Source organism: Rhododendron vialii, chromosome 9a, assembly GCF_030253575.1.
Source record: "Rhododendron vialii isolate Sample 1 chromosome 9a, ASM3025357v1".
NCBI classification, from domain to species: Eukaryota; Viridiplantae; Streptophyta; class Magnoliopsida; order Ericales; family Ericaceae; genus Rhododendron; species Rhododendron vialii.
In genome coordinates, this window is record NC_080565.1 from 35,943,848 (window position 1) to 35,966,211 (window position 22,364).

Below are 22,364 nucleotides of genomic sequence, written 5' to 3' on the forward strand. Positions count from 1 at the left end.
TTGGTGATTCTTCGGTGCTGGAGTTTCAGAGCAAGAGATCTGAAGTTCAGAGATTCCCGATGCAGATTAAATTTGGAGTCCGAGTTCGGCTATTTCCGGTGCATTGATCATAAATTTCGGGAGCATGTTTGTTTGTTTTGTTGGGTTTGGAACCACATTGTTGGATTAAGGTTTACTTTCATTTGAATGTAGAAAATCCTAAGAGGCTCGTGGTTTTGGTTTGTTAGTGGCTAACACTTCTGCACGAATCATATTGTTGGTTGTATTAGAGAGAGGTAAAAGGCATAAGTTCTCTTGTATCCATTTTTTTTTATAGGATGTTCATTAGGGGCGAAGTCAGAAATTTTTTTGGCCACTTTCATTTTAAAATATTTTTCCGAGTAGCTTAGTAAATTAACTCAATCGAATAACTATTACAAGTGCTTGATCCACCATACCAATATTTTATTCAGGATTCTAAATGAAAAATTGGTACATCGGATCAAGAACCTTCAGTAATTCGATTGAGTTGATTTTTTACCAGATCACTCGAAAAATATTTCAAAATTGCTGAGCAATTTGTATCATTTTTGCAGGATCCGAAAGTAGGCTCTGCGTGCTGATGCAAATCTCGTATAAGTCGTCTATTCCCATAGAAGGGTTTTTAAAAATAATGTCGAACCAAACCCGTTTATACACCTGCACTCACAAGAATGTGAGCCCTAAACACATTGGACCCTACACACATTATGATCATTGGAGCCACCATCTGTGCCCCCAAATTGGACAACCTGTCCTCTTGTCGTTGAGAAATTTTTCAGTGCCAGGTGAGTATCATGTGATGGTGCTTGTTCCCCGAAATATTTTTAAAAAATTTGAACTATTCAAAACATTTTTAAACGGTTTAGATTAGATGTATAAGCGAGCACCATGTGAAATATACCCACTCGGCACCAAAAACTTCTCCTTCCCGACTGTTGAGAAACCCATCTCCTTCATCAATTTGTTTGATTTGATTAGTTATCTATCCCCTTCTGTGAACTTTCTCTGCCATTTCTCTCGCCAGCCAAACACACCCCGACCCCGTCTCCGCCCTTAATACACCCGGTTCGCAATTCCCCCAAACCTCTCCCCCTTCCTCAATAATCTTCTCTCCACTTTCCCACCCATCCAATTTAGGGTTAGGGTTTTCACCCTTCCTATTTCCCCTGAACCATGATCGTGCACGAGACCGATTTCGACCACGACGACGCGTCGTCGTGCTCGAGATCGATAATCGAGACGGTGAACGGCTCCCACGATTTCACGATCAAGGGCTACTCCCTGGCCAAAGGGATGGGCTCGGGGAAGTACATTTCGAGCGACACGTTCAGGGTCGGGGGGTACGACTGGGCGATTTACTTCTACCCCGACGGTAAGAACGTCGAGGACAACATGGCGTACGTGTCGGCGTTCATCGCGCTGGCGGGCGAAGGGACGGACGTGAGGGCGTTGTTCGAGCTCACGCTTTTGGATCAGAGCGGGAAGGGGAAGCATAAGGTTCACAGTCACTTTGATCGGGCGTTGGAGAGTGGGCCTTATGCGCTGAAGTATCGAGGGAGCATGTGGTTAGTGCCTCTACACGCTTTCTGTGAGCAATTTTCATATGTGGTGATTTGGGTTTTTTTTCGTTGTTGGATTTGAAAGGCCGCTGATTAAGGATTTAGGGTTCAGAAGTTATTAAATGCGAGCCTCGAGGGGTTGGCAAAGTGGTCCTGGCCTGGGAGTTAGGGTTTGTCATTAACTCTTGGGGCCACCTCACCCCATGAGCAAGCGTGTGAAATGGTTGTGGGATGGACTGGGAATTAGTCCGAAGTGCGCACAAGCTGACTGAAACACCCTGCGTAGTTAAATGCTTAACATTCTAAGGAAAAATCGCCATGCACTACACATTTTTCTGGGGTTTTGACCATGTTTGTTTTGCATGCAATGATTTGGGTTTTGTTGTTGTTGCTGCTGCTGTTGGTTTCAGAAGGCTGATGATTAGGTTTAGGAATTGTTAAGCGGAATGTGTTTCATTCTAATAAAATGTGGTCGTGCAGTGCAGGGCAGGGCAGGTTTTCTTGGATTTTTAAGGCATGCTTGATAACCGGTATGAGGAATTTCCTTGCGCGCGGATAGGGTTTAGAAACGATTGTTTGGGCGAAAGAACATGTACCGTTCTTAGAAACAATGGTTGTGCAGTACACTTTTTTTGGGGTTTAGGCCATGCTTGATAAATAGTTTAGGTTTTGGAGGATTTGACTAGATGTGTAATACCATTGGTTTATAAGAAGGATACTACTGCGGGACATATTTTATTTGGTAGGAAGGTAAGTTTGGTTCCGTAACTTCTGTTTGAGAGGGGCGGGATTGGATTGGATTGGAGTAGAACAATGTGTTCATTTGTCATGGGATTGAGGGGGAATCAACACACTGTAGTTCCATACAGCTTTTGTCCCCAATAAACCTACCCACAACATGGGATTGCCTGATCCCTCTTGGTCCGGATTAAATTCTGTCTTCTATATCACTCCCAAAACAGTGGACTAACTGGATCATTGCAAAGTAGCATAATCCAACATATATATTCCGGAATTGTGATTCTCACCACCCAATCCTTAGTATTTGCTGCTATTGAACAAGCTAAAAGTCTCATTTCTGTAGATCAAAAAATTGCAGCTCAGTAATAAAACTTGTTCTTGAATCAATTTATTATCCAAATTTCATTTTATTCTGTTGAATTCAAAATTGTTTGATATGTGTAATCATGAGTTACAGGCATTGATAGGATATCGGGAAAAAAACTTTTCTTGTATTCCAAATTTAAACCTAATGTAACTTGATTCTGTGCATTCAGGGGTTACAAGCGTTTCTTGAAAAGATCTATTTTAGAATCTTCCAACTTTATCAAGGATGATTGCCTTGCACTGCGTTGCACTGTGGGAGTTGTCAGAACCCGAGTGGAGGGACCTAAACAAGATAGCATTCCTATACCACCTTCAAGTATGGGCCAGGATCTCAAGTCCTTGCTGGAGTCCGAAGTTGGTTGTGACGTAGTTTTCGAGGTTGGTGATGAAAAGTTCAAAGCTCATAAGTTGGTACTTGCTTCTCGCTCTCCTGTATTTAGAGCCCAATTTTATGGACTTATTGGAGATCCTAACCTGGAGAAAGTAGTATTGCAAGATCTTGAACCCTCGATCTTCAAGGTATTGCTCCTTCAATCACATGTCTTTGTACTTATCACTCTTCTGACAGAGTAAAGAAAATTGGAGTCATCTCAAAATATGAAAGAGCTTGATCTTACTGTTATGGGTTTAGTAATTATAAAAAGTATCTGGAGCCCACAATTTCTGGTTCCTTTCTTAGAATCCTAAAATTTGCAGATTCAGATTCTCTTACTTGCGTAGTTGTTGTCTGGTCGTACAACCATCAGGCAGTGGATTTTAAGTATATGCCATGCATTCAATCCATTGCAGTGGATTTTCAAACTAGTGGTGAAAACTTTTCTTTTCTATCCTCCTTAGTCGCAATCGTAACTTTAGTTAAATATCTGTATCTATGTTCATGTGTTTCTGCATAAAGAGCTGTTCCAGATCCCATAGGGCAGTCCTACTCCTTTGGTATATTTTATTTTTCCTATTCTTTAGCTGTGCGATTCCAGAAGCTAGCTGCAAATGCATAACAAGGCCACATAGGGCTGTTTAATGCTTTAAAGTGAATAATGTGTTAGTCTCGGCGGGTTTCGTTGGTCAGTAACTAAATGACATCTACTAGAAGCAAATATTGGTCGTCAATTGTTCTATTTTAGTTTTACATGACTGTTGTGAGAAGGCTTTGATTGGTGTTTCATCCATTTTGCAGGCAATGCTCCTTTTTATTTACTCAGATAAGCTTCCTGATGTAAAAGAAATTATGGGCTCAATTTCGGTGTTCACATCCACTATTATGGTGCAACATTTGTTGGCTGCAGCTGATCGCTTTGGTTTAGACCGTCTGAAACGGTTGTGTGAGGAAAAACTGTGTGAAGCAGTAAATGTTGAAACGGTAGCAACAACTCTTCCTCTCGCTGAGCAGCATCATTGTCCACAGCTTAAGGCTATCTGCTTGAAATTTGCGGCAGCAAACTTGGGAGGTGAGTGTCACCTTTAGTATATATCTGACTGGTGCAATGTTTCGGGTTATGTCAATGTTACTGTTTTGTCTTAATCTGCATGGGCCTCTTACAAACCCACACCCCACACGCCGTTACATGGCAGATGTTATTCTGGATGTAGATATTAGAAACTTGCCCTTCTAGAGGAAGTATTTGGGAAATCCTTGATTGATTGGTTTTTCCCTTATTGGAAACATTGGTTTACTCGCAAGATAGAGCAGTTGTGAACTAGTGTCCATATGTTTATGTCTACATGATTGTCAATCTATGTCTGTTTGCGTTGTCTCTAGTATCTGACTGCGCTACATCTTCCAATCAAAGGGGGAGAAAAAGAAGGTATCTGATTGTACTTTGGATTTTTACCTTCTTCTGTTTTCTATAATATCTGTCATTTATCTAACTTCTAAGACTGCGACTATTCTTATTTTCTTCCATGTTCTTGATCTTCAACTTGAGACTAGGGATCCCTGGCGTGCTGTTGTGTAGTTTGTTATTAGAGGGAATCTGAAGGGGTAGGCTTAGTGGCGGATACATGTGTTTGATAAAGTTGGGCCACATGAGAATTTCTTTTGACATTGGAGGGATTATGATTAAAGATAATTAATCTTGAAGGGGTTAAAGTAAAATTATCAAGATTTGAAAGGTAGGGTGCAAACACTAATGTTATTGTTAATACCAAAACATATGCAGAAAAACCTGAAAAGTGTTGTGGTACCCGCCTGCACTCCCCTCTGGCTGCCATTGGGTTGGTAGCTTCCATGTCTGGATCATGCTAGACAGCTATAAAAGAAAGTTAACAACACAAAGCAAATAATACTTCTAAGTTGGTCCAGTTCCTCCGGGAGCACCATTTTTACTCCTTGGTGCTTGGAATACTGAATATTTACTCCTCCTCTCCTTGATATTTCAAGCATCTAAAGGAGTGTGGGGACTGGGGAGTTTCTTCTGAATTGGCCTGAACTGATGTTTTTTGCTGTTTTGGCCCTTGGTTTTCTAGAAGCAACATTGAGTGAATGGGGTAAATCATGGTTATATGTGGAAAACAAGGGGTTGTATATTTACCACTATATTGATCTCCTATATGGCGTTAAGCAACCATTAATTCCTAAGTGCCTTTTTGTGGACAATGCTTGTATGTTTCTCGGTGTTTGTAACTTTATGATTGGAGTTAATTTAGGAAATTGTTGGTGCTTGGTTGGCAACCAGATAAATGTAAAATGAGGCTTTTAGTTCCTGGTGTTTTGTTTCTTAAAGAGAAATTAGATAGGAAGGCAACCATCTCTATTTTTCATTTTGATTTGTTATGATCTCGCTTCTCTGTGATCTTGGTGGGCTAGGTTTCACATTTATTACAGCTTTCATTTTGTTCTCAACAGTATTTCCCGTTTTTGAACCAGAGGTAAGGAACATGTTTGAACAATGAATCTTCTCAGTTTAGTGATCCTTGCAGTATTATTTGGTGTAATTGTTCCTCTCTTATGTTAATGGGTTGTGAAGGAGCTGTTAAGTAAGTTCCACTTTTTGTGTTTTTAGTGGTTATGCGGTCAGAAGGGTTTAGGTACTTGGAAAAGAGCTTCCCTTTGCTGTTGTCTCAGCTATTGGAGGCAGTTGCAGCAGCGGTGGATGAGAGCTCAAGTTTACTGCTGAATAGGAAGAGAAGTACCACCAGCAGCATCTGTGGGCTAGATCTGGCAGCTGAGGGGGCGGCAGCGGAATCAGCAAATCCAGCTGTCAGGCGCATGCGGAGGCGGTTCTAGGTTAGTAAGTGCCTATTAAGTGCAAGACAAACTGAGTAGTACTATTTATCACAAGACCGTTGTATTCATAGAACATATTATCAGATAGAAATGGGCCAAGATTCTAATGCTTTCTTGAAGGGTGAAATTGTCTTTTCCTTCTGCATCCCTTTGCTTTTGGATTTCAGGAATTTAATTTGCTTTTGGCCTTTATGATTATGGCAGCAATACTGCGTATGGCCATTCAAGTTCCAAGTTTTGTTAAATGCTCCTTTCAGGTCTTAAGAGAATATGGGGAAACGGATGATTCGAACCCATACATTAACCTGGTGAGGACTCTAACCTGGACGTTAACCTGGTGAGCAAGGGTATTACTCAAAGCTCTTGTGCTGTGTAGGAAACAGATGGATATGATGAGATAGTAAGACCTTTTTCCTCTATTCTTGTTTAGTTGCTAGTGGAAAGTGGACCGTGTGAAGAGAAAAATCGGAAGGAAAACAAGTGGAAAAATGTTGGCGTAGCTTCAGAGAAAGCTCCCTGTGTCTTTTTTACTTTCATTTCTTTTCAAAACCAAACGAAGTATGATAATCAACTTTCCCTAGCATGTACCTCTTAATTATTTTCTGTTGGTTTCTCTTTTTTCTCCCCAAGTTCTAGATAAAGTATTGATTTCTATGTTATTGAGATTTTCGTTGGTGCTAATTTGCGCCAAAGAATGACCGTGGCTGGGGGTTTACCATTAGAGAGAGAGAGAGAGAGAGAGAGCTGGTGATGAAAACCTTTAAGGATTACTCCGGTGTCACACATGTATAGTACCAAACGTGGACTACAGCTTTTACCAAAAACAAAAGAAAATAGATATGGACTCCAACCCCTTGAATTTAAACGAGCCTCAGAGAAGACCAGTTCTAGATGTGCATTGAAACCGAACAAGCTTCATACTCTATTTTTAAGGCAGGAAGACTCGAAACGAGGCCAGAGGAAGGCACCCATTGCAAATTCCCTCTTGTAAGCCAAGTTGCCCTGCACGGACAAACCGTATTCAGCAAGGAGCCTGTCGAGCTTCGCCTCAGGCATGTTCAGGTAGTCCTTCTTAGTGTACCTTGGGTAGTGAAGGGGCATCTGAAAGAAAGAAACGCCACTCCCCTCCATTTATGTTTCTGTCTTGCTCGCTAGCTGGCTACCTTTTTTCCTCTCGCAATGTGGGATTGCCTTTTATTGGCGCTGTGGGCGTCAAGGATAGGCAGCAGCCACTTCAATTGTCACAACGATTGAATGGTTTACCAGTTCCTGCAGTTGCGTTAATCGGCATTATTCTTGTGTGCTTTATATATATATATATATATATATATATATATATATAGAGAGAGAGAGAGAGAGAGAGAGAGAGAGAGAGAGAGTTAGGTTCCGGTGAGGGATCCCTCATTTTATTAAAATGAGGGACTTCCCTTCCCGATTGAATTTCGATGATCCGAGCCGCTCAAAGTGATCAGAACGTGATTTTAAGGGTCTCCGTGAGAAATCAGCAAAAAAAATGACCGGGATGGGCTTCATCCGAGCAGTTTTCATTGAACGGTTCAAAAAAAACTGCTCAGATGATGCCCTTCCCGGTCATTTTTTTTGCTGATTTCTTGCGGGGCCCCTTAAAATTACGTTCTGCACACATTGAACGGTTCAGATTTTCAAAATTTGATCGGAAAATGAAAGTCCCTCATTTTAACAAAATGAGGGATCCCTCACTTGAAAATTCCTCTATATATATATATATATAGAGAGAGAGAGAGAGAGAGAGAGAGAGAGAGAGAGAGAGATTCCGTGGAAGAAGTCGTGTGAGCAAATATTGTGATTTATTTTTATTTTTATCTGGGAGCAAATATTGTGATGGGTTTTGTTGGAGTTTGTATTTTCAATTGGTCTTGAGTTGGATGCCTTAACATAATATCAAAGCTAGGGTTTCGGAGAATTTGTTTTCCCTTGTTTGTGCCATAAATGCACCGTTATGTGTTGTGATTCACGTATCATGGATCCTTTATTTACCTCTCCACGTACAAGTCGGGGGTGTGCCGGGTAATGTTGGAGTTTGTTTTACATTGGTTAATTATCTTCTCCAAAAATAGTACTCCGTATATGAGTCTGGGTGACATCTCTACTAATTGCCAATTGGTCTTGTGGATGCCTTAACGGGTTCTGGTATACATAATCCGGAGAACTATTTTAGCCATCTGATTTGAACATTTTTCCTGAATAAAAGCTCAGATTTAAGGAAACAAAGAAATACATTTAAGGAAACAACGAAATAGATTTATTCAGTAAAAAAAAATTATCCAGTAACAACCATCTGATTTGAACATTTTTCCTGAATAAAAGCTCAGATTTAAGGAAACAAAGAAATACATTTAAGGAAACAACGAAATAGATTTATTCAGTAAAAAAAATTTATCCAGTAACAAATAAATAGATTCAAATCAACTTTTGTATTGAAAATGAGAGTTTCTTTCCCGAACCACAAAGTTAATTTAAATAGCTCATGGTTGCGATCACAGACATAGCTCACAAAGTTGATTTAAATAGCTCACAAAGTTGATTTAAATAGCTCATGGTTGCGATCACGGACATTCATCACAATAATTGATTAAATAGCTCAGATATACGGTTGGACGGGTACGATCACACGAAATGCCCCGCTCCAGTCCAATAGTGGACTGCAGTCAAGCCTTTCACAAACAAATGCCAACTTGAGGTTTACCCAAGGTGACGACGCGATGCAAAACCAAGCAAAGTGACATCAACGAAGCATAAGCATAGAATATACTTCGTTGATGTATTAGCATGCGAATTAAAAAAGAAAAGCATAGTTGAGTAAGATTCTATATTCCCAAGTAAATCAATTGGATGCTTGGTTGCCCTCGTGATAAGTAGACTGTCTTTGTTTCTCAAAGTTTAATGCGCTTAGGTTTAATTGATAGCCCATCCTTGTCTATATGATTCAAGTTGTCCAAGTAGTCTCTGTCTTAGATTTAGGTATTTTGCTTTAATTTAAGGTTTTAGGTTCGATTCTCCTTGCCAATAACTCTTGGGGTCACTTTCCCCCCACGTGTAAGCGTGTGAAACGGCTGTGGGAGGAACTCTAAGGATTAAGAATTAGTCTAAGGTACAAGCAAGCTGACCCGAGACACTTGCATTACCATAAAATAAAAAAAAATGGTATACATCCCAGGTGAGATAAAACAAAACAAGTATGAGAAACTTGGAAAATCCCCATTCTAAAACTCACTCAATATGTTGTGCTGGCCGGATGCAACACCAAACATGTCCTCCTATGGTGACATTCTTGCATAAATGGATAGGAGTCAGGAAAATAATTAGTGACAATTACATGGGGTTTTCCCCCCATTTGTAATGCGGCCCAAAAACACATCAAACACTTTACTCTATCCAATTTGTTCTGCAACAATTTTAAAGGTAGGGTAGGACTAACCTACAATTTGCCCCTAGTGTTTTGTAGCCTCAAAATTCATGGGCACAGTCTCTAATAAATCTCTCTATTTGTCTCTTACCATTTCTACTCTCGAAATTCTCCCTCAAAACCCAAAGCAAGCATGGTTGTTCGGGTTTTTTCTTACTAAAAAAGGGATTTTTGGATTTTTTTTCAGTGGAGATAAGTTGCTTCCAAAAAAGTCCTTATCAATCATGCCTTTGCATGTGAATGAGTGAGGGGGTCCTATCATTGTCCAAGCATAGGAGCCTGCCTACCTTCCGTAACCTTTTTTATTTTTTTTTGTAATGTTTTGAATTACTACTTTTTATTTCTAGGGGGGAAAGGCGCATCACATGGGTTCCAAACCTGGCTTTTCTCTAGAATTGAAAATCTCTCCTCTCGAGTTTTTGGTTTTCTCATGTTGTCAAGAATAACGATTTTTTCGGATTGTCAAAGAGTCGAACAATAAAAATAGATGGAACCAACCTGCAATAAGTAGGGAATGTATCGTAATTGATTGAGCATTAATAACCATTTCAACGTTCAACCACTCCTTAACAAATTTCTCTCCAAGGAGATCCTGATCATCATTGTGGTCAGGTCAGTTTTAACTGATCTAACCTTAACAATAATTTCCCAACTTTAGCACTATCTAAAAAATTGTTCCTGGAGCACTGCCGCGGGGCACATTCTTCATCACACATTTGTATGGGTTCTACCACCAAGTATGTAACTCCTGCACAAATGTGTAATGGAAAAGGCTCTAGAGCACCACGTGACGGTGCTGAGCACTGAGGTTACTCAGGTTATAGGATTAACATGCACTTGCATTGGGAATGGTGTCATTAGCAAATTTTATGGTTGACTTGTTACATTGTCAAATGTGCCACAGGCCCACAAGGTATAACCGCGTATTGTTAGATTTTCCAACACTACGTGCAGCCCTGAACTCAGCCGTACCCATCTGATTTAGTCCTTAATTAGAAAAAAACTCAACAAATCCTCTGCTTTAGAAACTTTGACGAATCAATAAGAAGGCCAATATGTAACTTACTCCTACATTTCAGAAACATAAAAGTAAAAGATAACCCCAGTCTAGATGTGGAAGTCCCTGAGAAGGGCCTATTGGAAAACCCAAAACAGCTCCCAGCTGAGACCTGGCAATGAGATTTTTCGACCCGGGCTGCTCGGGGTGCTTCTCTTGATTTTTCTAATTTGCAGTAATGAATAATAGCTAGCTTTGCCGATTGACAAAAAAAAGAAAGAAAAAGAAAACCCAAAACAGCCGCTAAGAACCTTTTGACAGTGTTTTTATTTTTATTTTCTCCCTTGGAGACTCTATAGCTGGTGTGTCTACATCTAATGTCTGATTGGGTCCATAATATTCTATTCAACTTGAAAAGAAGTACTACCAAGGATAGTTAAAATGGATACTTTGTTGTCTCTTTTGATTTGATTTTAGAGTGTAGCTAGAGATGCACATCAAGACTCAATTAATATTGGTGGTTGGTGATCTTTAATTACCCACTTGGGAGTATATATCATTGTGGTTTCATTTTTTAAATAGAGCAAATGGGTCATGACTAGTACCTTGAGTGGAGCCTATTACAATGATTCTTGGTCAAAATAGTGGTCGTATTATTTAGCTCAATTTTTGGTCTTATTATTAGATTTGCTCCAATTCATTATTAAGAGAAAAATCTTTTTAGGTCAGCTGGTCAATTAAAAATAATTGATAAGTACATAAAACAATATTAGATTAAACATTTTTATTGTGTAAGAAAGTTAAGTAACACCTTAAAATATTCAGAAACTGTGAAAATATTCACGCAAAGAGGTCGATCTGTTGACTTCCTTTCATAAATTTGGATATTATTAAGCCGTCCCAAAAATTTAATAATTTCGTCACGAGTATGGCACAAAGTACTCTTTGTCCTTAATGTGAGGGATTACTCCACAAATTTGCATGATGCCGATATCGGCTCCCATCAACAGCAAAAAATTCTTTGGAGCCATTAGATATATGTTCAATCGTCAACTTCAATGTATAAGCCCTGGGTTTTGAGTTATCAACTGCTTTGTTCACTTCTCAGTTCTCACTCAAGAGTTTGGAAAGAGGTTGCTTCCTCCATATAAAGGTGAATGCACTTTATTTCTCAATTAAAAGTGATATTATTTTAGATTGATCAACCCTAAATTTTCCAAGACTCCAACTCTTAGCCATGGAGACGAGGTATTGATACATATCATAGTTTTGTGGATGAAAAATAAAACATAAGAAAAGAAAAAGAAAATTCAAGAATTCTTACTTTGTTGGGTTAGGAAAATAAGAAAATAATCCATAATTTTTTTTAAACGATACATTCCATTTAAATGTCATAAAATGGTGACAGGGAGGTTTAAAAATGGGAAAATAACGGCCAAGGACATGTTTTGACAATTAATACCCGTCAAGAACATTTTCAACATTAACAATTGTTCTTAGCATGTACTTGGAAGGTATTAATTATCAAAATACATCATGGGCCGTCATTTTCCCTTTAAAAAGGGAAAAATCTACTACGCTAATTTTTTTTCCCAAACATAAAGTATTTAATTGTATAAAGACACTCATACAAAATTACAAATGCAAGATGTTAAGAAAACCTCCGAGCAGTTGAATGCATTTCGACGGCTCGGATCTCATCTAGGCAATAAATGCTTCTTGATTGTCAGTTGTCGAGATAAGATCTGAGCTGTCGGATGCACGATCAGACAGCTCAGAGGTGGGCAGCACCAACTAGAAGTCCGTTAAGAAACAATTCTATTACTATAAGCGGAGGATTAACAATTTTCTCTGTTTCTTCACCTCGCCTCAGTAATTCCAAAAGCCCAACAAATCATTTCGTCAATTTTTTTTTAGGAAAAAAATACGAAAACAAAGATTTCGTTACATAAATGAAAATGCAAAGCATTAATAACCCTTTTAATTCCCTCATTCAATGTCATCCAAAAACTCTACCGTCCAATCATTTTGCCAGCTAGCACAGTTGATAAAGTTGATAAAATTCATGTCTCTCCCTGGTGGCCTAGATTTGAGCTCCGCAAGTAATGGGGTTTCAAGGCTATGGATATCCTCTGAAATCCACCCTCAATTGACTAACATCTCACTAACTCCCGCTTTGGAAAAAAAAAAAATCATTCTGCCAGCTAGTCAAACTCTATTGCTTTAATACCAATTTTCCCACCAAAATTCCTCAGATTCCACCTCAGAAAATAAAAAACCAGAAATTCTCAAGTCTAGTGATTCCTAATTTTCTTATGATCCTAACCTCATTGTTCCCAATCAAGTTTTAATGATCCGAATCGTTCAATATGTTTAAAACGTGTTTTTAAGGTACACTTAGGAAATCAGAAAAAATATGCTTGGGAAGAGCTTGATTTGACCAATTTTTCATAAAAATGTATTTTTCAAATCAAGCTCTTCCTGATCATATTTTTTGCCGATTTCTTTTGAGTACCCTTAATAACACGTTTTAAACTTTTTTGTCGATTTCTTTTGAGTACCCTTAATAACACGTTTTAAACATATTGAACGATTCGGATCATCAAAATTTGATAAAAAAAAAGTAGCATTTCACATGAGATTCGAATCGTAAGAAAAATAAGAGATCTCTGATCTGACCCGAAGAGGACCGAATAAAAAACCTGCTAAAAAGAGCAAAAAACCTAACCCCACTCGGACGTCAACCAACCAGTTTCTTCAACCTGCAAAAAGAAAAGTCCAATTCATTCTCCATTTTTTTCAAATCCGCCCCCCACTCTGTATTCGCACACAAATCGCCATAAATATAGGCTACACGTATATATAATATCTATGTGTCTCTGTATCTACACCAGCGTCATATAAATAGGGCGAAGGAAATCAGTTGGGAGGGAAAACAAAAAGCGAGGGAAATCGTGACTCGGTCCGAGTCAGACTCAACCGTTGAATACTCGCTTCGACTCGGATCGAAGGTGAATCCTTCCTCGTTCTCTTTCTATTGTGGATGTATGTAAAAATTAGTGCAGCAATGGTTTTTTTGTTTTTGAACTGTTGTCGTTAGATCCGTTTCCTCAGCTTTTCTGACGTCGTTTGATTTTGTTTTCGGCACGCATTTGTCGTGGATCTTGAGTTTAACCGACAATGCGCTTGCGATCGCATCATCATTTAACTTATTGTGCATTAGTAACGTCAGAAACTGTTGAATTTTGGACGGTTTTGTACATTTGGTGCAATGATTTGAATAATTTGGAGGTTTATCTTCAATTGCAGTGAGATAATTGTGATCTATGCTGTTTACGTCGTCAGATCTGGCGTTTATGTTGTTCATTATAGCTCTATGATGTGCATATTTGTGCTGCTTGCAAGCTTTGGTGGTTATTTGGGAATCAAATTTCTCTGTACCGAAATTCCCTGTGCCTGTGCGTTTTCGGCCATATGGATCGCATAAAAATTTTAAAACATATAAAAACTCTCACAATCTGACGACCCAAAACATCTTGGTACGGAGCAACACCAATTTTTCTGTACAGAGGATCTCGGGTGGGTTATTTGACATTAAGAATGTGCAAAAGGAATGGATAATATATCTGACCTTTCTTTTTTGCCTTGCAAATTAATGATTTGATTCTCTGAAGAAAACAGTCTCGCATAAAGGTTGTTTCGATCGGCGACAACCGCTTCAGAATGGTCAAATAGAGCTACACAAAGTGGATTCAGATATAGGTATTAGGTGTCAAAGATTTGATGGTTCAAGTTTCGTGATGTCTTGCCTCTGTCACCGTTGAATATTATTAGCGACAAGGAAGTTATTGCTTCTGATTTGTACTGACTTCCATAAGATTTTCTGCTGACTTGGGTTGGGGAGGGAGAATCATAGGAAAACTCCGTACCGAACATTGTGTTCCAATGACAGTTTCGAACTCCATTTTCATTCTAGCTATGAATTTTTTCGACGAGGCAAAACTTATGTCCCCTATACAGATAACAAACAAAGAAATAATGCTAGATTGATCTATGTTGCATTTGGGGAACACAAATTTCATATAAGAATCGTATAATAGAGGTAAGGTTTTGCTTAGATCTGCGCTTTTGGGGAATTCCATTTCACTATATATTGCGAAATTGGTCCGTTTCTTTATAAAAATTCTCCTGCTTAGAGCTACTCCAACCCACTCTCCATAGCTCTTTTTGGAGCATGTAAATTTAACCATTCAAGTGTATTACTTGGACATAAAATTTGAGATTTGGATCAGTTCACTTCAATCCATGTGTCACTTGAAGTAATGTTTAACGCCCAACTAGATATGGGTCACAACTCTTTATTCTTTGATGGGGTAGCCCGACAAAAGCTTCAATAGATTTTTCTCATACCCATTCAAACGTACAGCCTGTGGTATAGCTGGAATTTGTTTTCTTATACGAGCTAAACCATTTGGCCGTTTCCTTGAAACCTGGCTTTTAGATTATCAGGTTCCTTTTCTATGTGCTTGCCTCCTATTATAGAGTTAGACTGGCTTGCTTCCTGTCCCCTGCATCTGGTGTTCTTGTGTCAAACTCACCTCAACACCTGGCTGTTAAGGGCCGAAAGGTTTTCCCTTGGGGTTGAGTTCGTCATCATTTCTCTTTATCCTAAATGTCGTCCTCTTTGCCTTGAACAAATATGAAGGGATGGGAGTCCATCATCCAACAGTATTTTAATTGCATTCTTTGCTGTATCTCTGTTCGTGGAGGACTTCTGCTTATATTTTGATTGGTCAATTGACAGGATAAACAGGGCATCTCACTATGAAGGCTCTAATTCTGGTTGGAGGTTTTGGAACTCGCTTGAGGCCATTGACACTTAGTGTCCCAAAGCCACTTGTTGATTTTGCCAACAAACCCATGATCCTGCATCAGGTTTGGTTTCTTACTGCACCTCTGGTATTTCATGTTAGTTCATGTTGATGAATCGGAACTACGTTATTTCATTGGCTCTTGTCTCTGGATAGTCAACATATGTTGCCAATACAGGGAACGGATTCCTTAAGTTCTCCTTGAAAAATATATGCTACTTACGCATTTTCATGTTTGAGCCCTTGAGTCAAAACTGGTTGTTTCTGTGAAATGGGAACATTTCGAAGCCTAAGCATTGTTAAAGTAAAAATGATTTCTTGAACCTTCCACTCAAATTTGGGATACCTTTATGAGGGGATTTATTTTCTAAAGAACAGCAACTAATTTGAATCCGTTAGGCACTATTACATGATATCTTCTGCTTGTAGTTATACTCAAGTACTTCTGGAAAAGCTGAACTCCTGTCTCGCTGAGGAGAAAATTTCCTAATCTGTCAATCGTCTGATTTGAATTGTATCAGATTGAGGCTCTCAAGGCTATTGGAGTAAGTGAAGTGGTTCTTGCTATCAATTACCAACCAGAGGTAAAACGTCTGAGGCTCTTTTTGCAATGTACCTTTTCAAGGGCTGTTCACAAATCGCTAATGTGGATTGTAATTGTCAAATGCATTATGAATTCAAACACATCTTGTTTCTGCAGGTGATGCTGAACTTCCTGAAGGAATTTGAGACAAAAATCGGGATCAAGATTACGTGCTCCCAAGAAACTGAGCCCCTGGGCACTGCAGGTCCTCTGGCTTTGGCCAGGGACAAACTGATAGATGAAACTGGTGAGCCATTTTTTGTCCTTAACAGTGATGTTATCAGTGAATACCCTCTCAAAGAGATGATCCAATTCCACAAATCCCATGGAGGTGAGGCTTCCATTATGGTAACCAAGGTAACAAACGATTCCTGGATTTCTCTTTCTTTGAGCTTATTGAACCCTCCATCCCTCTTTCTTTATCTATTTCCGGTGGTCGTGCCTTTGAATCGGAATAACAAAATTTATTCTCTATTAATTCTCTGAAGCTTTTAAAATTATCTGAAACAAGGATAGCGTAGACAATTCAGACGTTATTTTGAGACGCAAGAAGTTGTGAAAATGGACAAGCAAGGTGGGACGGAGGGAGTACATTATATGAAGTTAGATGATTGAAAGTTATTTGATTGGTTGATGTAGGTTGACGAGCCGTCAAAATACGGGGTTGTCGTCATGGAAGAATCGACTGGGCAAGTTGAAAGATTTGTGGAAAAGCCCAAGTTATTCGTGGGTAACAAGATCAATGCTGGGATTTATTTACTGGACCCATCTGTTCTTGATCGAATTGAACTAAGGCCTACCTCAATTGAGAAAGAGGTATTCCCCAAAATTGCATTGGAGAAAAAACTCTATGCTATGGTTCTACCTGGCTTTTGGATGGACATTGGACAGCCAAAAGATTACATTATTGGATTGAGACTCTACCTCGACTCTTTGAGAAAGAGAACTTCATCTAAATTGGCTAGTGGAACCCACATCGTAGGAAATGTCCTTGTGGATGAGACCGCGACAATTGGAGAAGGGTGTCTTATTGGGCCTGATGTGGCAATCGGGCCAGGCTGCATAGTCGAGTCGGGAGTCAGACTCTCGCGATGCACTGTCATGCGTGGGGTCCGCATCAAGAAACACGCTTGCATTTCAAGTAGCATCATCGGTTGGCACTCCACCGTGGGCCAGTGGGCCCGCGTGGAGAACATGACAATTCTGGGGGAGGATGTGCACGTGTGCGACGAAATTTACAGCAACGGGGGAGTGGTTTTGCCACACAAAGAGATCAAATCCAGCATTTTGAAGCCGGAGATAGTTATGTGAAGGTATGAATGGTGTTGTGTTAGGGGGTAACAAGTTATTTGCAAATTCAAATGTCGTCATTTGGTTTCGTTTTCGTGTTCTTTTGCAGTTGTCCTTTGCAAGTGTAAACAAAGGTTGGATGCTGTGAGCTACAATACCCAAAGGGTGTGTCTGTGTATGTATTCGTGTCTTAGTGTCTGTCTGTTCTGAAGAGTTTGAATTTGATCAGTGGTGTGAGATTTGTAATTTATTTTTACTGTATAGGAATAAGTCATTCGCTGTATGTCTCTCCGTTCTTTTGTTGCTTATAATGAGAATAACGATAGATGAATCTCAATGTGGAATTACGGGTGTGAGTTGATTACTTATATTTTGCGATCGACATTGTTATTTGAAGCTGTATTCCTGTCTGCATTTTGAGTTTACGAGGATGTGTGAAGCTCAACGGTGTTCGATCGGAATATGGTTGGCTGCTGTGGATGAAAGAGTTTTTTTGGAGTTTTTCCCTCAGATCTATAGTCAAGCTAGTGATAAAGGCCGGGGCTGGGCCCTGGAGCCTGGGTTTCCATTCCCAGCTTTGGGGAGTAACTGAGCAAGGTAGATTCACTGCCATCGGCGCCGTGGGCTGGTTTGATTGAAGTTGCTAGCCCAAGAGTGGATTTCTTCTTCACCCTTCCGAGCCTGGAGCCTGCTCATGCCAGCGGGGGCTTGCCGAAGAGGTGTCTTCCCTGCTCCGGTTCGGGATCTAGTCGGTGCCTCCATCTTCGGCGGTAGGTGGTCTTTTCTTGATCGGTATTTTGGCCAGCATGCATCAGTGGGAGTTTTCCATGTGGCTGTGTTTATTTCCTTATTTGTAGTTTATCCCTGGTTCCATCGATTCGGTTTAGTTTGTCTCTGATTGGGTTTGTGCCTCAGGCCGGGGCGGCTAGGGGATAGATTGAGGGCCCCTCGTGACTTGACCCTTTGAGGTGGTGAGACGTGCTAAAGTCTATCTTAGTTCACGTCGGTTTTGCCGGTGTCCCTTTGTCACCTGTTTTACATAGCTTTTTCTTCTGCGATGACTTGTTGTACGTTTGCCCTTTCTCTATTTTCGGATGAATTCGTTGTAATTTGCCATTCTTGACTTTTAATGAAATGTGATTCGGATCAATAAAAAAAACGTTTACCGTGAGAAGAACTATCGAAGACACAATTCCTTAGTTATGTAATTTTGGATTAGTGAGAATTACTGAAAGGATGAAAAGAAATACGTGTGTCTTACTCCACAGCCTCAAAATTTCAATTTGTGAAGGTCATGTTTTTTTCGTGCATAATTCTTTTGAAATTTTAGCCACCAATCCAAAACAATCAATTCTAGTATTATTTAAATTGGCATGAAACCAATTTTAAAATTATGCAATTAATCTACTTTATTTTCGTATCTGTCAAAGTAATGGTTTTGTCATTATAGATCAATTTATGAGATGGAGGGAGTAATGTTTTTCATAAGAAGAAAGAAGAATAAAACAAGGTGCATAAAGGAAGCAAAAGCAACTTACTAAAATAATACCCTGATCCTTTTCATTTTTCTTTTTGCGTAACCAAATAAAATAAAAAAAGATATTTAGCTTTTTCCACAAACGAATTACCCAATCGAAACTAATAAAGACTTCTTTTAAAGAGAGTAAAAACTTTTCAAAATAGAGACCACGAACTTTGCAGTTGTCACTCAAAAAAATCAAAATAGAAAACAAATAATTCATCTCTCCCCATTTGTTGATTCATCTTCACAATTTTTTTTGCAAAAACATTGTCCCAATTCAAAAATAATGGAAAAAAATTAATGAGTTTAGGTATTTTTTTACTCTTCCTTTGTAAAATTAAAATTAATACTAATTACTACCAACAACAAAAGATAAAAATGAAGCAACGAGCCAAGCGTATAGTCATTGGAGAACTCTAGAAGGATGCCACACCTGATCCCAACCCTGAACCCCGTCTATATAAACTTCCCATAGACACAAAGCTCTAAAACCCTAAACCCCCCACTCTCTCTCTCTCTCTCTCTCTCTCTCTGCAAATGGCAATCGCAACCATGCTTCGCAGGACGGCCGCCGCCGCCGCACCCCTGATGGGTCGGGCCATCAGAAGCCAAAAGTACCATCACGGCTCTGCTCTCGTGTCCGCCGTCGTCAACCGCAGCAGCGGCCTCTCCCGACAGGTGTCCCGGAGCTTGTTCCCGGCGGCCCGCAACTACTCTTCGCGGCCGAGTTCCGACGAGTCGCTCCTCCGAGTAATCGACTCGGAGATCAAGTGCGCCGAAGAGACAGACGATAAGGATGAGGTAACGCTTACCCGTTCTGTTCTTTGTTTTAGGGTTTACGAGCCATTTTGATTTCTGATAGAGAATGGACCGTAAAGAAAAAAGAAACACAAGGCGATGAATAATCAAGAACAGAAAACAGAGACTCTAGACACAGATATTTTTACGTAAGTTGTCCTACTGTGTAGATATTGCTAGTATTTATAACCTAGATACACCACCAATACAATACGCCTGTCTAGGTTTTGGGCCCGGTGAGCAAAGCACGACTCAAATCGAATCAGTCTTTCACAACCCCAAAGTTCTCACCAGTGGTGGACGCATGATTTGTGCCTACTCAGAGCCCTAATCACATGTATTTCTATATTGGTGACTAGATATATATTTCATAAGCGTATATTGCCGGTTGCTTGCGAGGTCCGAAGAACAGACAAGTCTGTGTATGCAGGTAGCTGCCATTTTATTTTTTACAAGCGACCAAGAAAAACTATTGATAATTTGATATTTTACAGTGGTTCTCCACACGTATAGGAATTTTAGGAATTATTTTTCACCTAAGAGACTTGCTGGGGCCAATCACATAATTTTTCTCAATTAATCTAAAAAACTTGTATAATATGTGAGAATATTTGGGGTTGAGCAGGGGCCCGGGCACCCCCGGCAGCCCCTTGCATTTCTCATCATCCTCCAATGTTTCTCACCATCCAAACGGTATTAGGATTTTACTTTCGTTTCTTTTCCCGCTCTCTCACACAAACCAAAAAGGGGCTGTTATTGGTGCATGAGGAAATAGTAGCAGCTTCAGTTAAACAGATTTGGAAATGAATTTTTCGTTGTTTTCAAGGTTTTTTTGTCCATGTGATTTCAGTTGCTTTTGGTCCTAATTGTACAATTTTCCTGAACATTTCTGCAACCACGAAGTTGGGTTTAGAAAGTTGGATCAAGTTTTTGATGATGTAAGTCTTGTCTTGCTCTTCTGTAATCTGTTTCTGTGATGATTTGATTTCATATGAAGGGAAGGGCTCAATTAGATTAAGCAAGATACTGAATCAGGCTGCCGAATATCCTGAAAAAGTTGTAGACATTGTTGATTAATTTTACTGATTGAAGATGGTAAACTTCGAATAGATGTATGAATAAAAAAGTAGGTAATTGGTTATTCAAATGGTATTTTAGATAGTTCGAGTCTGGCCATAATGAAAGAGCAAAAAGGGAAGAGGTCCTTGCTAATCTGCCGATTGCAAGCGGTTTCTTACCAAGAAATTGTTGGAGGGTACCGCATGGCCTATACTTGTATTGCCAAATTTTAACTAGCATCTGTAATAACAAGATCTTTTATTTAACAAGATCGATGTTGTCTAGAGCCATTTGATTTAGTACCCAATAATTTACATTACAATGGAGCTCCATACACAATACCAAAGGGCATGACATCTTGTCTAGAAAAGAATTGACTCTCTGGAACCCGAGAGTATGTATGTATTGACAAGGTGTATGAAATGTATGAAATTATCTAGAATTTAATACAAGCTATCTAGAAAGATGTATGAAATGCATTGAGTCTATTGACAACAGGTTTTCTTTTGGGCAATCTACAACTTGTCTTTTTCTAGGTGGACGGTGTCCCAGATGGTTTCCCATTCAAAATTCAGGATACCCCTGGGCAACAGACAATATCTTTGACCAGAACTTATCAGGACGAAACCATCACAGTTGAAGTTCACATGCCAGACCTTGTTACTGGAGAGGATGAGGACGACGACGACGATGATGACCGCGATGATGAGAAGAACAATCAATCTAGTGTTCCACTTCTAGTTAAAGTTTCTAAGAGGAGGGGGCCCTGTTTGGAGTTCACTGTCACCGCTTTCCCTGACGAGATTTCAATAGACAGTTTATCTGTTAAGGATCCAGACAGCTCTGAGGATCAAATTGCCTATGAGGGGCCTGACTTCGCGTGAGTATTTTGAGTCTTGATAGTTTTTGTTATGATGTTATTGTCTCTTGTTTCTATCTATTGAAAATTTCTACTTCTTTTTTTTTAATTCCTTTTGTTTCTTAGGGATTTGGATGAGAATCTACAAAAGGCTTTTCACAAGTATTTGGAGATAAGGGGACTCAAGCCCAGCACAACCAACTTCTTGCATGAGTATATGATCAACAAAGACAGCAGAGAATACCTAATGTGGCTGAAGAACGTGAAGGCATTTATCAAGGCTTAAATTCCAGCTTCGAATTACAATTTTTGGACACCCTGTCGCGTTAACTAATTTTTTGTTTGCGTTCTCTGTTCTGAATCTTCATCCACGCTTGGTACTATTCATGTGTTATATGGAGATATTACAACCCGGAACCCTTGATCACATTAGGGACTTTGGCGAGCCCTCTGAGGAATCTCTTGAACTTTAGGACATGTTCTCAAGTATTAAATATTAGATGTTAAATAATCGATGGGGTTCTCGTTGGAAAAAGTCTGGTTTGTTTATTTGACTTCCATCTCTACATTTTTTATTGCACTTTGGTTATGCAATATCATTGGTTCTGTTTCCTTTACTTGATTAATGACAGTTTTCTTGGCTCGGGAAAAAATGTTCTAAACTTTTTGTGGTGTTTTGATGAGATACCAGTGACATACGAATCGTCAAGAAAATGCGAATGTTAGCTGAGAGGAAGTGTTGCACATTTTTGGGCAGGATCTTACTGCATTATGTATTTATGTCCATTGTTTTAATTTGGTTTTAATGTGCAGGAGATACTTTTGTTGTTGCTCAGCAACTATATCACGATAGGTAACACAATTATCGCAACTTTGCCGGCCTCGAAAGTTAAATATAACAACCAAACTGAGAGACTTTTTTTTTTTTTTTTGAACTGCAAAAAAAGTTAGTGATTTTTGAAATTATTACAAAGACTAAAGTAACGAGGGTTGACGGCTAAATCTAAGAATATATTTTCAAATATCACAG

General features: G+C 39.4%; 3 protein-coding genes across 4 annotated transcripts in view; all 3 read left to right on the forward strand.

Annotated features, from left to right (window-relative positions):
* LOC131300112 (mannose-1-phosphate guanylyltransferase 1) overlaps positions 1-17,440 on the forward strand; it is a 58,059-nt gene extending 40,619 nt beyond the window's left edge. Inside the window, exons 2-6 of the mRNA XM_058325802.1 lie at positions 13,285-13,363; positions 15,157-15,287; positions 15,745-15,807; positions 15,924-16,163; positions 16,446-17,440. Coding sequence (XP_058181785.1) covers positions 15,177-15,287; positions 15,745-15,807; positions 15,924-16,163; positions 16,446-17,117 — 1,086 coding nt within the window. The 5' untranslated portion in view covers positions 13,285-13,363; positions 15,157-15,176 and the 3' untranslated portion in view covers positions 17,118-17,440. The remainder of the gene's footprint in view (positions 1-13,284; positions 13,364-15,156; positions 15,288-15,744; positions 15,808-15,923; positions 16,164-16,445) is intronic.
* LOC131300111 (BTB/POZ and MATH domain-containing protein 3) lies at positions 952-6,513 on the forward strand. 2 transcript variants are annotated; one of them, XM_058325800.1, is made up of 5 exons: positions 952-1,586; positions 2,858-3,206; positions 3,862-4,132; positions 5,687-5,910; positions 6,168-6,513. In XM_058325800.1, exons 1-4 carry the CDS (start codon positions 1,195-1,197, stop codon positions 5,908-5,910), a joined length of 1,236 nt encoding a protein of 411 aa, XP_058181783.1. In that variant the 5' UTR covers positions 952-1,194; the 3' UTR covers positions 6,168-6,513. The 2 variants fall into 2 exon arrangements, with proteins under 2 accessions (XP_058181783.1, XP_058181784.1); XM_058325801.1 differs by having other exon boundaries at positions 967-1,586; positions 6,115-6,513.
* Positions 17,441-19,106: 1,666 nt separating the features above from the next.
* On the forward strand, positions 19,107-21,869 carry LOC131300116 (uncharacterized protein At2g39795, mitochondrial-like). Its single transcript, XM_058325806.1, has 3 exons — positions 19,107-19,419; positions 21,012-21,355; positions 21,461-21,869. The coding sequence occupies exons 1-3, from the start codon at positions 19,156-19,158 to the stop codon at positions 21,618-21,620; spliced, it is 768 nt and encodes a 255-aa protein (XP_058181789.1). The 5' UTR covers positions 19,107-19,155; the 3' UTR covers positions 21,621-21,869.
* The last annotated feature ends 495 nt before the right edge of the window (positions 21,870-22,364 follow it).

Bases quoted from the DNA above. Each gene is read 5' to 3' on its own strand.
- LOC131300111 (XM_058325800.1), top strand. From the start codon at position 1,195: ATGATCGTGCACGAGACCGATTTCGACCACGACGACGCGTCGTCGTGC. The intron at 1,587-2,857 runs GTTAGTGCCTCT...CTGTGCATTCAG, and splicing joins AAGTATCGAGGGAGCATGTG to GGGTTACAAGCGTTTCTTGA. The intron at 4,133-5,686 runs GTGAGTGTCACC...TTGTGTTTTTAG, and splicing joins TGCGGCAGCAAACTTGGGAG to TGGTTATGCGGTCAGAAGGG.
- LOC131300116 (XM_058325806.1), top strand. From the start codon at position 19,156: ATGGCAATCGCAACCATGCTTCGCAGGACGGCCGCCGCCGCCGCACCC. The intron at 19,420-21,011 runs GTAACGCTTACC...GTCTTTTTCTAG, and splicing joins AGACAGACGATAAGGATGAG to GTGGACGGTGTCCCAGATGG. The intron at 21,356-21,460 runs GTGAGTATTTTG...TTTGTTTCTTAG, and splicing joins TATGAGGGGCCTGACTTCGC to GGATTTGGATGAGAATCTAC.